Source organism: Oncorhynchus clarkii, chromosome 21, assembly GCF_045791955.1.
Source record: "Oncorhynchus clarkii lewisi isolate Uvic-CL-2024 chromosome 21, UVic_Ocla_1.0, whole genome shotgun sequence".
Taxonomy (NCBI): domain Eukaryota; kingdom Metazoa; phylum Chordata; class Actinopteri; order Salmoniformes; family Salmonidae; genus Oncorhynchus; species Oncorhynchus clarkii.
The window spans coordinates 5221473-5239245 of NC_092167.1; the positions used below are offsets into that span (position 1 = coordinate 5221473).

Sequence of the window (17773 nt, forward strand, 5' to 3'; positions counted from 1 at the left end):
GAAAATGGCACCGTGTCTGGGAAAATATGGCTTTCATGTTTTCTCTTTCACATCATATCAGGCAGGAACAAGCTTTCACTTCAGAATGAGATGGGGTGTGATTCTAGACAGATGTAATGGGTCTATTGTGGATTACTCATATACGGTAGTGCATTGACAGTATCAGGCCTGTTGTATTGTACATATGGGATCTGAATATATTGGCAACACCATGAGCTCATTTATTTAGAGCCCACAGTGTTATTTATATAGAGCCCACAGTGTTATTTATATAGAGCCCACAGCATTATTTATATAGATCCCACAGTGTTATTTATATAGAGCCCACAGCATTATTTTTTTAGAGCCCACAGCATTATTTATATAAAGCCCACAGCGTTATTTATATAGAGCCCACAGCGTTATTTATATAGAGCCCACGGTGTTATTTACTATGTTCTGTAGGGGGAGAGAAGCAGGACCCTTACTATGTCCTGCAGGGGGAGAGCAGCAGGCACCCTTACTATGTCCTGTAGGGGGAGAGCAGCAGGCACCCTGACTACGTCCTGTAGTGGGAGAGCAGCAGGCACCCTGACTATGTCTTGCAGTGGGAGAGCAGCAGGCACCCTTACTATGTCTTGCAGTGGGAGAGCAGCAGGCACCCTTACTCTGTCCTGCAGTGGGAGAGCAGCAGGCACCCTTACTCTGTCTTGCAGTGGGAGAGCAGCAGGCACCCTTACTCTGTCCTGCAGTGGGAGAACAGCAGGCACCCTTACTATGTCCTGCAGTGGGAGAGCAGCAGGCACCCTTACTATGTCCTGCAGTGGGAGAGCAGCAGGCACCATTAGTATGCCCTGCAGTGGGAGAGCAGCAGGCACCATTAGTATGCCCTGCAGTGGGAGAGCAGCAGGCACCATTAGTATGTCCTGCAGTGGGAGAGCAGCAGGCACCATTAGTATGCCCTGCAGTGGGAGAGCAGAAGGCACCATTAGTATGTCCTGCAGTGGGAGAGCATCAGGCATCATTAGTATGTCCTGCAGTGGGAGAGCAGCAGGCACCATTAGTATTTCCTGCAGTGGGAGAGCAGCAGGCACCATTAGTATGCCCTGCAGTGGGAGAGCAGCAGGCACTATTAGTATGCCCTGCAGTGCCGCTCTAGCCTTTTTCAGACAGAGGATGTGAATTGTTGTTGGCAGGGTGGCCAAAGACAAGTCTCTGGGTGCATCCCTAGTAATAATTTTAATAATACTACTACTACTAATACTAATAATAATACTGCTAATAATAATACTAATAATTCTACCACTAATAATAATAATACTGCTAATAATAATAATACTGCTAATAATACTACTACTACTAATAATAATAATAATAATACTGCTAATAATAATACTACTACTACCACTAAAAATAATACTGCTAATAATAATACTACTACTACCACTAATAATAATACTGCTAATAATAATACTAATAATTCTACCACTAATAATACTGCTAATAATAATAATACTGCTAATAATACTACTACTACTAATAATAATAATAATAATACTGCTAATAATAATACTACTACTACCACTAATAATAATACTGCTAATAATAGTAATACTACTACTAATAATAATAATAATAATAATAATACTGCTAATAATAATACTACTACTACCACTAATAATAATACTGCTAATAATAGTAATACTACTACTACTAATAATAATAATAATAATACTGCTAATAATAATACTACGACTACCACTAATAATAATAATACTGCTAATAATAATAATTTGGTGGGTGCTGATATTTGTCCTGTTTCACAAGTGTGTATTATACTCATGGGTGAATTGCGTATAAGACACCCTTGGAGAGTAGGGTCACGGCCAGGGTCAGCCATCCTCAACGGTGACCCTGGAGCAATTATATAGAGAATAGGGCACTATATAGAGAATAGGGTGCCATTTGGGACATAAACTTGATCCAAACAGTGTTATGTGAATGGGAAGTGTTTCAGTTGATACAGTTCTGTCCATGTTTAGTATGGATCATTGTCTGATGTGGTCGGTTCAGAGAAAATTCTTATTTCCTATTTCATGTCTGATTAGAATGGAAGTTACGATGGTGTTCATTAGGGAACCCCGTAGCAAAATGTTTTGCATCGGAAAACAAAAAACGAATAATGTCTTATTGGACAAGTTTAGTTGCTACTGCCCATTTAAACTTTGTTTCGGGCTGTTTTCTTCTGTTTCGTGCCTTATAAACGTGACCCGGGTCATGATGTTCCCCCAGACCCCTGTGATAGTCTATATTGAGAAATCTGTTTTTTTTTACCAAGTTCTTAAAGGCTTTTTAAACTGGAAAACAGGTCAGAGGAAGTGTTTGACAAGGTGCCAAGGCAAGCAGATGTGTATCTGTGATCTATCCATCACCCCTCTCTCTAAATTAATCATCCATCACTCCTCTCTCTAAATTAATCATCCATCACTCCTCTCTCTAACTGTATCATCCATCACTCCTCTCTCTAACTGTATCATCCATCACCCCTCTCTATAACTGTATCATCCATCACCCCTCTCTATAACTGTATCATCCATCACTCCTCTAAATGTATCATCCATCACCCCTCTCTCTAAATGTATCATCCATCACTCCTCTCTCTAAATTAATCATCCATCACTCCTCTCTCTAAATTAATCATCCATCACTCCTCTCTCTAACTGTATCATCCATCACTCCTCTCTCTAACTGTATCATCCATCACCACTCTCTATAACTGTATCATCCATCACCCCTCTCTATAACTGTATCATCCATCACCCCTCTCTATAACTGTATCATCCATCACTCCTCTCTATAACTGTATCATCCATCACCCCTCTCTAACTGTATCATCCATCACTCCTCTCTATAACTGTATCATCCATCACTCCTCTCTCTAACTGTATCATCCATCACTCCTCTCTCTAACTGTATCATCCATCACCCCTCTCTCTAACTGTATCATCCATCACCCCTCTCTATAACTGTATCATCCATCACTCCTCTCTATAACTGTATCATCCATCACTCCTCTCTATAACTGTATCATCCATCACTCCTCTCTATAACTGTATCATCCATCACCCCTCTCTCTAAATGAATCATCCATCACTCCTCTCTATAACTGTATCATCCATCACTCCTCTTTCTAAATTAATCATCCATCACCCCTCTCTCTAAATTAATCATCCATCACTCCTCTCTATAACTGTATCATCCATCACTCCTCTCTCTAACTGTATCATCCATCACCCCTCTCTATAACTGTATCATCCATCACTCCTCTCTAACTGTATCATCCATCACTCCTCTCTATAACTGTATCATCCATCACTCCTCTCTCTAACTGTATCATCCATCACCCCTCTCTCTAACTGTATCATCCATCACCCCTCTCTATAACTGTATCATCCATCACTCCTCTCTATAACTGTATCATCCATCACTCCTCTCTATAACTGTATCATCCATCACTCCTCTCTATAACTGTATCATCCATCACTCCTCTAACTGTATCATCCATCACTCCTCTAACTGTATCATCCATCACTCCTCTCTAACTGTATCATCCATCACTCCTCTCTATAACTGTATCATCCATCACTCCTCTCTCTAACTGTATCATCCATCACCCCTCTCTCTAACTGTATCATCCATCACCCCTCTCTATAACTGTATCATCCATCACTCCTCTCTATAACTGTATCATCCATCACTCCTCTCTATAACTGTATCATCCATCACTCCTCTCTATAACTGTATCATCCATCACTCCTCTAACTGTATCATCCATCACTCCTCTCTCTAACTGTATCATCCATCACTCCTCTCTATAACTCTATCATCCATCACTCCTCTCTATAACTGTATCATCCATCACTCCTCTAACTGTATCATCCATCACCCCTCTCTATAACTGTATCATCCATCACTCCTCTCTCTAAATGTATCATCCATCACCCCTCTCTATAACTGTATCATCCATCTCTCCTCCCTCTAACTGTATCATCCATCACTCCTCCCTCTAACTGTATCATCCATCACCCTTCTAACTGTATCATCCATCACCCCTCTCTATAACTGTATCATCCATCACTCCTCTCTAACTGTACCATCCATCACTCCTCTCTCTAAATGTATCATCCATCACCCCTCTCTATAACTGTATCATCCATCACTCCTCTCTATAACTGTATCATCCATCACTTCTCTCTATAACTGTATCATCCATCACTCCTCTATAACTGTATCATCCATCACTCCTCTCTATAACTGTATCATCCATCACTCCTCTCTATAACACTATCGTTAACCACAAGACGTATTTTTAACTCCTCTTAGCTGGCCTTGTGCTTTATCACTAAACAGGTAGTTGATGGGACTGACTGATCATGTATCAAAGACAATGTACTCACCACTCAGTCAGTTTTGATTGAATTAAAAATCCCAATCTAAGGCCGCTTGCCTCTAAAGCTTTATTAATCAAAGCAGAGCCACCCCTCACCTTTCTCTAATCAGCTCTCCTTGTATGGGTCCTGGTCAACAATAGTGCTCTATAATGGTAATGGGATGCCATTAGGGACACAGCCTCAGTGTACATACTCTCAACCTATTACAGCACAGCTGTGGCCTCTCCCTGAGGCCAGAGCCAATGGAATGCACCAGTTGCTATTTGTTCTCTTGACTGGCAGGGATGGGGGCGACAGGAGACACGCCCAACCCGCCCACCCAGTGCTGTGTGTTGTCTCTGGATGATCCCTCCTCATCCCTGGTACTCCTGTAATCTCTGCTAATCCATCCAGCGCTGGTGTGTGTGCTCGGCGTCACTGGTGTGTGTGTGTGGTCGGCGTCATGGTGTGTGTCTGTGGCGCCACTGGTGTGTGTGCGTGCATGTGTTAATATGTCACTGGGTGTTCTGTTACCCCACCCCTTCTGGTGACCTGAGCAGACTCCTCCTCATCCATTCAGTCACCATGCTGTTGTCAGTATGGTATTGTGATCTGTTGTCAGTATGGTGTTATGTTACCCCACCCCTTCTGGTGACCTGAGCAGACTCCTCCTCATCCATTCAGTCACCATGCTGTTGTCAGTATGGTATTGTGATCTGTTGTCAGTATGGTGTTATGTTACCCCACCCCTTCTGGTGACCTGAGCAGACTCCTCCTCATCCATTCAGTCACCATGCTGTTGTCAGTATGGTATTGTGATCTTTTGTCAGTATGGTGTTGTCAGTATGGTGTTGTGGTCTGTTGTCAGTATGGTGTTGTCAGTATGGTGTTGTGATCTGTTGTCAGTATGGTGTTGTCAGTATGGTGTTGTGGTCTGTTGTCAGTATGGTGTTATGTTACCCCACCCCTTCTGGTGACCTGAGCAGACTCCTCCTCATCCATTCAGTCACCATGCTTTTGTCAGTATGGTATTGTGATCTGTTGTCAGTATGGTGTTGTCAGTATGGTGTTGTGGTCTGTTGTCAGTATGGTGTTGTGGTCTGTTGTCAGTATGGTGTTATGTTACCCCACCCCTTCTGGTGACCTGAGCAGACTCCTCCTCATCCATTCAGTCACCATGCTTTTGTCAGTATGGTATTGTGATCTGTTGTCAGTATGGTGTTGTCAGTATGGTGTTGTGGTCTGTTGTCAGTATGGTGTTGTCAGTATGGTGTTGTGATCTGTTGTCAGTATGGTGTTGTGGTCTGTTGTCAGTATGGTGTTGTGGTCTGTTGTCAGTATGGTGTTGTGGTCTGTTGTCAGTATGGTGTTGTCAGTATGGTGTTGTGGTCTGTTGTCAGTATGGTGTTGTGGTCTGTTGTCAGTATGGTGTTGTGGTCTGTTGTCAGTATGGTGTTGTGGTCTGTTGTCAGTATGGTGTTGTGGTCTGTTGTCAGTATGGTGTTGTGGTCTGTTGTCAGTATGGTGTTGTGGTCTGTTGTCAGTATGGTGTTGTGATCTGTTGTCAGTATGGTGTTGTGGTCTGTTGTCAGTATGGTGTTGTGGTCTGTTGTCAGTATGATGTTGTCAGTATGGTGTTGTGGTCTGTTGTCAGTATGGTGTTGTCAGTATGGTGTTGTGGTCTGTTGTCAGTATGGTGTTGTGATCTGTTGTCAGTATGGTGTTGTGGTCTGTTGTCAGTATGGTGTTGTGGTCTGTTGTCAGTATGGTGTTGTGGTCTGTTGTCAGTATGGTGTTGTCAGTATGGTGTTGTGGTCTGTTGTCAGTATGGTGTTGTGGTCTGTTGTCAGTATGGTGTTGTGGTCTGTTGTCAGTATGGTGTTGTGGTCTGTTGTCAGTATGGTGTTGTGATCTGTTGTCAGTATGGTGTTGTGGTCTGTTGTCAGTATGGTGTTGTGGTCTGTTGTCAGTATGGTGTTGTGGTCTGTTGTCAGTATGGTGTTGTGATCTGTTGTCAGTATGGTGTTGTGGTCTGTTGTCAGTATGGTGTTGTGGTCTGTTGTCAGTATGGTGTTGTGGTCTGTTGTCAGTATGGTGTTGTGGTCTGTTGTCAGTATGGTGTTGTGGTCTGTTGTCAGTATGGTGTTGTGGTCTGTTGTCAGTATGGTGTTGTGGTCTGTTGTCAGTATGGTGTTGTGGTCTGTTGTCAGTATGGTGTTGTGGTCTGTTGTCAGTATGGTGTTGTGGTCTGTTGTCAGTATGGTGTTGTGGTCTGTTGTCAGTATGGTGTTGTCAGTATGGTGTTGTGGTCTGTTGTCAGTATGGTGTTGTGGTCTGTTGTCAGTATGGTGTCGTGGTCTGTTGTCAGTATGGTGTTGTGGTCTGTTGTCAGTATGGTGTTGTGATCTGTTGTCAGTATGGTGTTGTGGTCTGTTGTCAGTATGGTGTTGTGGTCTGTTGTCAGTATGGTGTTGTGGTCTGTTGTCAGTATGGTGTTGTGATCTGTTGTCAGTATGGTGTTGTGGTCTGTTGTCAGTATGGTGTTGTGGTCTGTTGTCAGTATGATGTTGTCAGTATGGTGTTGTGGTCTGTTGTCAGTATGGTGTTGTGGTCTGTTGTCAGTATGGTGTTGTCAGTATGGTGTTGTGGTCTGTTGTCAGTATGGTGTTGTGATCTGTTGTCAGTATGGTGTTGTGGTCTGTTGTCAGTATGGTGTTGTGGTCTGTTGTCAGTATGGTGTTGTGGTCTGTTGTCAGTATGGTGTTGTCAGTATGGTGTTGTGGTCTGTTGTCAGTATGGTGTTGTGGTCTGTTGTCAGTATGGTGTTGTGGTCTGTTGTCAGTATGGTGTTGTGGTCTGTTGTCAGTATGGTGTTGTGATCTGTTGTCAGTATGGTGTTGTGGTCTGTTGTCAGTATGGTGTTGTGGTCTGTTGTCAGTATGGTGTTGTGGTCTGTTGTCAGTATGGTGTTGTGATCTGTTGTCAGTATGGTGTTGTGGTCTGTTGTCAGTATGGTGTTGTGGTCTGTTGTCAGTATGGTGTTGTCAGTATGGTGTTGTGGTCTGTTGTCAGTATGGTGTTGTGGTCTGTTGTCAGTATGGTGTTGTCAGTATGGTGTTGTGGTCTGTTGTCAGTATAGTGTTGTGGTCTGTTGTCAGTATGGTGTTGTGGTCTGTTGTCAGTATGGTGTTGTGGTCTGTTGTCAGTATGGTGTTGTGGTCTGTTGTCAGTATGGTGTTGTCAGTATGGTGTTGTGGTCTGTTGTCAGTATGGTGTTGTGGTCTGTTGTCAGTATGGTGTTGTGGTCTGTTGTCAGTATGGTGTTGTGATCTGTTGTCAGTGTGGTGTTGTAATCTGCTGTCAGTGGGGTGTTGTGATCTGCTGTCAGTGTGGTGTTGTGGTCTGTTGTCAATATGGTGTTGTGATCTGCATAGTGTTGTCAGTATGGTGTTGTGATCTGTTGTCAGTATGGTGTTGTGGTCTGTTGTCAGTATGGTGTTGTGGTCTGTTGTCAGTATGGTGTTGTGATCTGTTGTCAGTGTGGTGTTGTGGTCTGTTGTCAGTGTGGTGTTGTGATCTGTTGTCAGTATGGTGTTGTGATCTGCATAGTGTTGTCAGTATGGTGTTGTGATCTGTTGTCAGTATGGTGTTGTGATCTGCATAGTGTTGTCAGTGTGGTGTTGTTATCTGTTGTCAGTATGGTGTTATGGTCTGTTGTCAGTATGGTGTTGTGATCTGCATAGTGTTGTCAGTGTGGTGTTGTGATCTGCATAGTGTTGTCAGTGTGGTGTTGTGGTCTGTTGTCAGTAGGGTGTTGTGGTCTGTTGTCAGTAGGGTGTTGTCAGTGTGGTGTTGTTATCTGTTGTCAGTATGGTGTTGTGGTCTGTTGTCAGTGTGGTGTTGTGATCTGTTGTCAGTATGGTGTTGTGATCTGCATAGTGTTGTCAGTGTGGTGTTGTTATCTGTTGTCAGTATGGTGTTATGGTCTGTTGTCAGTATGGTGTTGTGATCTGCATAGTGTTGTCAGTGTGGTGTTGTGATCTGCATAGTGTTGTCAGTGTGGTGTTGTGGTCTGTTGTCAGTAGGGTGTTGTGGTCTGTTGTCAGTAGGGTGTTGTCAGTGTGGTGTTGTTGTATGTTGTCGGTATGGTGTTGTGGTCTGTTGTCAGTAGGGTGTTGTGGTCTGTTGTCAGTAGGGTGTTGTGGTCTGTTGTCAGTGGGGTGTTGTCAGTAGGGTGTTGTGGTCTGTTGTCAGTAGGGTGTTGTCAGTAGGGTGTTGTGGTCTGTTGTCAGTAGGGTGTTGTGGTCTGTTGTCAGTAGGCTGTTGTGGTTTTATTTTTTTTTACTAACGTCTGTTCTCCTTTTTTGTCTTGTCTTCTTCTTTTTCATCATCCTCTGTTTCTGCTGCTGTGTCCTTCACCACCACCACTGCTGCACACAAACTGACCAACATCACTCTGGTCACCTTGACCCCTTGACTACCTGGATGGACTCCCTACCCCCTCCCCTTTCCCCCTCTTTCTGTCATCTCTCTCTCTCGCTCCCCATCTCTCTCTCTCGCTCCCCATCTCTCTCTCGCTCCCCATCTCTCTCTCGCTCCCCATCTCTCTCTCGCTCCCCATCTCTCAATCTCTCCCAACTCTCGCTCTCACCCATCTCTCTCTCTCGCTCCCCATCTCTCAATCTCACCCAACTCTCACTCCCCATCTCACTCCCCATCTCTCTCTCTCCCCCATCTCTGTCTACCTGTCCCCACCCTTCTCCATACCAGCTCCATGCAGAGATCAGAGAACACCCCACCACATCAGGTAAGCCACTGACCTTTGAAAGGGACAGGAAGGGGTGAGGAGGCGGGAGAGGCGGGGTGAGGCAGAGGTGAGGCAGGGGTGAGAGGGCTCACGGGGGGCAACAGGCTCACGTCCTCCAACTCAACACCTCAACAGGACAGGGATGCATTGAAAGGTCGTGTTACAGTAGCCAGTAGTTTGTGTTTACCTTAAACGAATGTCATGAATTCCAAGTTATAGGAAAGGATTTCTCTGGCTAGGCCAAAAGTTTGGAGTGGGTGAAAGTTGTCTGTAACTATGACATTGTTCATCACATGTATGGCTGAACAGTGCTGATCTAGTTGCACACTGACTTTATGGTTCTACAGTACCATGTTTTGGTGAGCCACAATATTTCCAATAGTCACTGACTCACTGAAATGTCACTTACAGTTGTTGAGTTCACTATCTAGGCCTACGGCTGGCTGTGTCTCGTATGTCTGACTTTCTTAGTGATGGCGTTGACTTTCTTAGGGATGGCGTTGACTTTCTTAGGGATGGCGTTGACTTTCTTAGTGATGGCGTTGACTTTCTTAGTGATGGCGTTGACTTTCTTAGGGATGGCGTTGACTTTCTTAGGGATGGCGTTGACTTTCTTAGGGATGGCGTTGACTCTCTTAGGGATGGCGTTGACTCTCTTAGGGATGGCGTTGACTTTCTTAGGGATGGCGTTGACTTTCTTAGGGATGGCGTTGACTTTCTTAGGGATGGCGTTGACTTTCTTAGGGATGGTGTTGACTTTCTTAGTGATGGCGTTGAATTTCTTAGGGATGGCGTTCACTTTCTTAGGCATGGCGTTGATTTTCTTAGGGATGGCGTTGACTTTCTTAGGGATGGCGTTGAGTTTGCTAGGGGTGGCGTTGAGTTTCCTAGGCGTTGAGTTTCCTAGGGGTGCCATAGCAACGGGTATACAGAGATGAGCAGTTTACAGAGGAGTCGAGAGTGAGGTGATGTGTCCTATAAAGAGCAATGGTGGCAAATCTGATGGCCGAATGGTAAAGAACATCTAGCTGCTCGAGAACATCCTGCCGACTGGTGCACTGTAACAGTAGACTGCTGTACTAAGACTCACTGGAAACCTTATTGACTGGACTGTAACAGTAGACTGCTTCACTGTAACAGTAGACTGCTTCACTGTAACAGTGGACTGCTTCACTGTAACAGTAGACTGCTTCACTGTAACAGTAGCCTGCTGTACTAAGACTCACTGGAAACCTTATTGACTGGTGGACTGTAACAGTGGACTGCTTCACTGTAACAGTGGACTGCTTCACTGTAACAGTGGACTGCTTCACTGTAACAGTGGACTGCTTCACTGTAACAGTGGACTGCTTCACTGTAACAGTGGACTGCTGTCCAAAGACTCACTGGAAACCTTATTGACTAGTGGACTGTAACAGTAGACTGCTTCACTGTAACAGTAGACTGCTTCACTGTAACAGTAGACTGCTTCACTGTAACAGTAGACTGCTGTACTAAGACTCACTGGAAACCTTATTGACTAGTAGACTGTAACAGTAGACTGCTTCACTGTAACAGTGGACTGCTTCACTGTAACAGTGGACTGCTGTCCAAAGACTCACTGGAAACCTTATTGACTAGTGGACTGTAACAGTAGACTGCTTCACTGTAACAGTAGACTGCTTCACTGTAACAGTAGACTGCTTCACTGTAACAGTAGACTGCTGTACTAAGACTCACTGGAAACCTTATTGACTAGTAGACTGTAACAGTAGACTGCTTCACTGTAACAGTAGCCTGCTTCACTGTAACAGTGGACTGCTGTACTAAGACTCACTGTAAACCTTATTGACTGGTGGACTGTAACAGTAGACTGCTTCACTGTAACAGTGGACTGCTTCACTGTAACAGTGGACTGCTTCACTGTAACAGTGGACTGCTTCACTGTAACAGTGGACTGCTTCACTGTAACAGTGGACTGCTTCACTGTAACAGTGGACTGCTGTCCAAAGACTCACTGGAAACCTTATTGACTAGTGGACTGTAACAGTAGACTGCTTCACTGTAACAGTAGACTGCTTCACTGTAACAGTAGACTGCTGTACTAAGACTCACTGGAAACCTTATTGACTAGTAGACTGTAACAGTAGACTGCTTCACTGTAACAGTAGCCTGCTTCACTGTAACAGTGGACTGCTGTACTAAGACTCACTGTAAACCTTATTGACTAGTGGACTGTAACAGTAGACTGCTTCACTGTAACAGTAGACTGCTTCACTGTAACAGTGGACTGCTTCACTGTAACAGTGGACTGCTGTACTAAGACTCACTGTAAACCTTATTGACTAGTGGACTGTAACAGTAGACTGCTTCACTGTAACAGTAGACTGCTTCACTGTAACAGTGGACTGCTTCACTGTAACAGTGGACTGCTTCACTGTAACAGTGGACTGCTTCACTGTAACAGTGGACTGCTGTACAAAGACTCACTGGAAACCTTATTGACTAGTGGACTGTAACAGTAGACAGCTTCACTGTAACAGTAGCCTGCTTCACTGTAACAGTAGCCTGCTGTACTAAGACTCACTGTAAACCTTATTGACTAGTGGACTGTAACAGTAGACTGCTTCACTGTAACAGTGGACTGCTTCACTGTAACAGTGGACTGCTTCACTGTAACAGTGGACTGCTTCACTGTAACAGTAGACTGCTGTACTAAGACTCACTGGAAACCTTAGAGTGCATTTTCCCTTTAAGAGCGCTACTAGATGGTTTCTCTGTGGATTTTCCCTTTAAGTGCGCTACTCGATAGTTTCTCTGTGCGTTTTTCCTTTAAGAGCGCTACTCGATAGTTTCTCTGTGGGTTTTCCCTTTAAGAGCGCTACTCGATGGTTTCTCTGTGCATTTTCCCTTTAAGAGCGCTACTCGATAGTTTCTCTGTGGGGTTTCCCTTTAAGAGCGCTACTAGATGGTTTCTCTGTGCATTTTCCCTTTAAGAGCGCTACTCGATAGTTTCTCTGTGCATTTTCCCTTTAAGAGCGCTACTAGATGGTTTCTCTGTGCATTTTCCCTTTAAGAGCGCTACTAGATGGTTTCTCTGTGCATTTTCCCTTTAAGAGCGCTACTCGATAGTTTCTCTGTGCATTTTCCCTTTAAGAGCGCTACTAGATGGTTTCTCTGTGCATTTTCCCTTTAAGAGCGCTACTAGATGGTTTCTCTGTGCATGTTCCCTTTAAGAGCGCTACTAGATGGTTTCTCTGTGCATTTTCCTTTTAAGAGCGCTACTAGGCACAATGTGTTCTCTACCTAGGATGTTATTCATTAATTATGCTGTGTGTGCTTCACATACACTAAACCAAATCTCGTTAACCCTTTGCCATAGAGTTAAGAAGTGTTCGTACTTTACTGAGATATTCTCTGCATTAATATGTTATAACGCTGCAGGGTGACGTTTCCACTAGGTACAGATCTAGGATCAGCTTACCCTCCCCCAATCCTAACCTTAACCGTTAGTGGGGAAAATGCAACTCTAGGTGCAACTTCACCCTACTCCTCGTTAGATGGAAACTTTGCAGCCGTGCCACTAGAGGGCACCGTGTCGTCATCATCTGTCATCACCAGTGGGGGAGGAGAACCCCTGCTGCTCAGCCTGTTGGTCAGCAGATACAAATTAATATCTCTCTCTCCCTTTTCTCCCCCTCACTCTCTTCTCTTTCCCTTTTCTCCCCCTCACTCTCTTCTCTTTCCCTTTTCTCCCCCTCTCTCTCTCTTTCCCTTTTCTCCCCCTCACTCTCTCTCTTTCCCTTTTCTCCCCCTCACTCTCTTCTCTTTCCCTTTTCTTCCCTCTCACACTCTCCCTTTTCTCCCCCTCACTCTCTTCTTTCCCTTTTCTCCGCCTCACTCTCTTCTCTTTCCCTTTTCTCCCTCTCACACTCTCTCCCTTTTCTCCCCCTCACTCTCTTCTTTCCCTTTTCTCCCCCTCACTCTCTTCTTTCCCTTTTCTCCCCCTCACTCTCTTCTCTTTCCCTTTTCTCCCCCTCACTCTCTTCTTTCCCTTTTCTCCCCCTCACTCTCTTCTCTTTCCCTTTTCTCCCCCTCACTCTCTTCTCTTTCCCTTTTCTCCCCCTCACTCTCTTCTCTTTCCCTTTTCTCCCCCTCTCTCTCTCTTTCCCTTTTCTCCCTCTCACACTCTCCCTTTTCTCCCCCTCACTCTCTTCTCTTTCCATTTTCTCCCTCTCACACTCTTTCCCTTTTCTCCCCCTCACTCTCTTCTTTCCCTTTTCTCCCCCTCACTCTCTTCTCTTTCCCTTTTCTCCCACTCACTCTCTTCTTTCCCTTTTCTCCCCCTCACTCTCTTCTCTTTCCCTTTTCTCCCCCTCACTCTCTTCTCTTTCCCTTTTCTCCCCCTCACTCTCTTCTCTTTCCCTTTTCTCCCCCTCTCTCTCTCTTTCCCTTTTCTCCCTCTCACACTCTCTCCCTTTTCTCCCCCTCACTCTCTTCTTTCCCTTTTCTCCCCCTCACTCTCTTCTTTCCCTTTTCTCCCCCTCACTCTCTCTCTTTCCCTTTTCTCCCCCTCACTCTCTTCTTTCCCTTTTCTCCCCCTCACTCTCTCTCTTTCCCTTTTCTCCCCCTCACTCTCTTCTCTTTCCCTTTTCTCCCCCTCACTCTCTTCTCTTTCCCTTTTCTCCCTCTCACACTCTTTCCCTTTTCTCCCCCTCACTCTCTTCTTTCCCTTTTCTCCCCCTCACTCTCTTCTCTTTCCCTTTTCTCCCACTCACTCTCTTCTTTCCCTTTTCTCCCCCTCACTCTCTTCTCTTTCCCTTTTCTCCCCCTCACTCTCTTCTCTTTCCCTTTTCTCCCCCTCACTCTCTTCTCTTTCCCTTTTCTCCCCCTCTCTCTCTCTTTCCCTTTTCTCCCTCTCACACTCTCTCCCTTTTCTCCCCCTCACTCTCTTCTCTTTCCCTTTTCTCCCTCTCACACTCTTTCCATTTTCTCCCCCTCACTCTCTTCTTTCCCTTTTCTCCCCCTCACTCTCTTCTCTTTCCCTTTTCTCCCACTCACACTCTCTCCCTTTTCTCCCCCTCTCTCTCTCTTTCCCTTTTCTCCCTCTCACACTCTCTCCCTTTTCTCCCCCTCACTCTCTTCTTTCCCTTTTCTCCCCCTCACTCTCTTCTCTTTCCCTTTTCTCCCCCTCACTCTCTTCTCTTTCCCTTTTCTCCCCCTCACTCTCTTCTCTTTCCCTTTTCTCCCCCTCTCTCTCTCTTTCCCTTTTCTCCCTCTCACACTCTCTCCCTTTTCTCCCCCTCACTCTCTTCTCTTTCCCTTTTCTCCCTCTCACACTCTTTCCCTTTTCTCCCCCTCACTCTCTTCTTTCCCTTTTCTCCCCCTCACTCTCTTCTCTTTCCCTTTTCTCCCACTCACACTCTCTCCCTTTTCTCCCCCTCTCTCTCTCTTTCCCTTTTCTCCCCCTCACTCTCTTCTTTCCCTTTTCTCCCCCTCACTCTCTTCTCTTTCCCTTTTCTCCCACTCACACTCTCTCCCTTTTCTCCCCCTCTCTCTCTCTTTCCCTTTTCTCCCCATCTCTCTCTCTCTTTCCCTTTTCTCCCTCTCTCTCTTTCTCTCTCTCTCTTTCTCGCTTTCGCTCTCCTCCAGCTGGCTTAATTCCCAGTGATGACCCCGTCCTGTTGACCCCAGGGAGAATGAGCCAGCGAAGCCAGGGGAAGGAGCGAGAGAAGAGGGAGGAGAAGGAGCGAGAGAAGAGGGAGGAGAAGGAGCGAGAGAAGAGGGAGGAGAAGGAGCGAGAGAAGAGGGAGGAGAAGGAGCGAGAGAAGAGGGAGGAGAAGGAGCGCGAGAAGAGGGAGGAGAAGGAGCGCGAGAAGAGGGAGGAGAAGGAGAAGGAGCGAGAGAAGAGGGAGGAGAAGGAGCGAGAGAAGAGGGAGGAGAAGGACAGAGAGGAGAAGAAGGAGAAGGACAGAGAGGAGAAGAAGGAGAAGGATGGGAGCCTCCACACCCCCAGCAGAGATCACCTCGCCAGCCCCTCTTCCCTCAGCCCGGGGCTCAGCTACACCCATGGTAAGACCACCTTCTTCTTCCAGGGACACTTTGCCCTCTAAGCACAGACCCAGGGTCAGGTATCTCTCAACCTCTGTACCAACCTCAATATTCCTGAACCACGGTGTCCTCTGGAGGTTGATGGGCTCTGCTAGGCTCCATGCAACCTTCAGGGTTGAAGCAGATACCAGGGGAAGCCCAGAGGTTACCAATGCTCTAAGCAAAAGGATCTGATGTTTCTATTTGAGACTTGTATATGACAAGGCATGGGAGTGTTTTAAGGTGGTTTTGGAAGGTTTTTACCCTCCAAATGTCAAAAATGGTTCGTCCTATACACGACAGTACTTTCCTTCTGGAATGTTCCATTATCTACCACCAGGGGGAGCAGAAGCTAAAAGGAAAGACAAATATTTTTCTCTCCTCATTCTAGAGCACCTTCAAATCATGTGTCTGCATTCTATCAGAACAAGCAACACTTCTCTCAAAAGAGACCTGAGTGGTGCGGTTGGGGGGACTTATACAACTGGGTAACCAGTCGTTGCACAGAAGGAAATAATTCTGGGATAGAACCATAATAATAAAAAAAACCCTGCCTTGAGTATATGAAGGGCAGATGGTTGCATTGATATTGATAGTACCTAGGCCTCTATACAGCTCTGAGATGTAGGCTGGTAAATGACAGAAATGACTTTTATTAGCTAACTCTAAGCCAATACATCCAGTGTTATTTTCCTAGTGTCTGTGTCTCAGTTGTGGTTGTTGCTGGTTTGCTCTTCTGAATATCAGAATGTAGGCCGAGCGCTTCACAAGTAAGCACTTCACAGTTAATGCCGTCCCAAAGGGCAGAGAATCCAATAAGGATGAAAGGCTGGGAGGCAACAATGCCGGTGATCTGTATCCTTCATTCAGTGTGAACAGGCAGGTGGTGAACACTTGTGACGGCCGGCGTGACATTTACCAGTCTGTTACTGGTCCAACGTCACTACCCCCTCCGTCTATCATGACACCACATTGGATCCATCTCAAATGGCACCCTATTTCTCTATTTAGTGCCATAGTAGTGCACTAAATGGGACGCAGCCATTAACTCTCTCATATTGCATTCTCGGATATCGTTTATTCAGAGGCATCAGTAGAGATAATCATGGTGTTCTTCTTAAGGTCTCACAATTTTGAATATTTCCTGCTGTTCAATGGCCATTCCAACTGTTGATTCTTGAAGAATGGAACTTAGAAATGCCTTTTGACCTTCGTACAGCCGTCTCATTATATCAGAACCCTGCATTAAAGGTACCGTTGCTCCACTGTTTATGTGTTTCATTTTGTTGTCTTTGGAAACAAGCCATGTGGCTTCAAGCCATGTGGCTTCAAAGTAAGTTTCAACTATTATGCTGTGCTCGTGGACTGTCTGTCCCTGGTGGGGCTGCCGTCAGGCTGAAACATAAACTCCTGATTGGGGCTTTAAAGGCCAAAAAGTCCCTCCCCTCTTTAGATTCTGCCAAGTGTTCCTATTTACGTGAAAGAGGGGATGTGAATTCCTATCCTAGTTCCACAACAAACGTTCTCTGTGAGAAGAATATGGTTCAGATAGGTTAAACTCTGAAACCATCGGAACTCTTAAGCCCTGGTCCAGGTTTCCATGGTAACCCCCACTGCCTCAAGTAGCCTTAATATTGTGAGAGAAATTATGCTGCAAACAGTGCTGTATTATGAGGGAAATTATGCTGTATTGGTCTCAAACAGTGTTGTATAGTGAGGGAAATGATTGTGTCTCAAACAGTGTTGTATAGTGAGGGAAAAATGATGTATTGGTCTCAAACTGTATGCTGTATTGGTCTCAAACAGTGTTGTATTGTGAGAGAAATGATGCTGTATTGGTCTCAAACTGTAGTCTCAAACAGTGCTGTATTGTGAGAGAAATGATGCTGTAGAAATGATGCTGTATTGTCTCAAACAGTGTTGTATTGTGAGAGAAATTATGCTGTATTGGTCTCAAACAGTGCTGTGTGGATCAGGATTGGAAATGATTTTGTATTGGTCTCGAACAATGTTGTGTGGATCAAGATGCATTCCATTTCAGCTTCTCTTGACCGGTTGATTGTCCGCCAACTTGCATGTTGTCGGCATGTGTTTGTCTCATGACCTCACTAGTTGGATATAACCAAATAATAATGTTATTTGGATCCTACACAAAACTGATATTTATTCTGAATAGTACAGACCTGGGTAATCAAAGCTTAGATATTCTATAGACCGCAATAATGCAATAAACACATTGTATGATATTGTATGAGGCTAGATTCCCTCTGCTGATAAGGGACAGCTAAATGCTGAGCTTGTTCATGCAGTCTGCCTCAGTCTCTGCCTGGCTACAGGGAGAGACAGTCTGTACATGGACAGCCTACTAAGCAAGGCCTTTCTCCCTGCCCTGGCACTGTTACACTAAAATAGACCCAGACCCACCATGTTGACTCTCATGGTAATACAAATCTGCTTTCCAGACACTCTCTCTTTAACTGTCTCTATC

General features: G+C 45.1%; 1 protein-coding gene across 1 annotated transcript in view; it reads left to right on the forward strand.

Moving 5' to 3' along the window:
• The window catches only part of LOC139379662 (oxysterol-binding protein-related protein 8-like), a 126754-nt gene that overhangs the window by 41526 nt on the left and 67455 nt on the right, over positions 1-17773 (forward strand). Inside the window, exons 2-4 of the mRNA XM_071122485.1 lie at positions 9180-9216; positions 14848-14948; positions 15081-15267. Of these exons, the coding sequence (XP_070978586.1) occupies positions 9180-9216; positions 14848-14948; positions 15081-15267 (325 nt within the window). The remainder of the gene's footprint in view (positions 1-9179; positions 9217-14847; positions 14949-15080; positions 15268-17773) is intronic.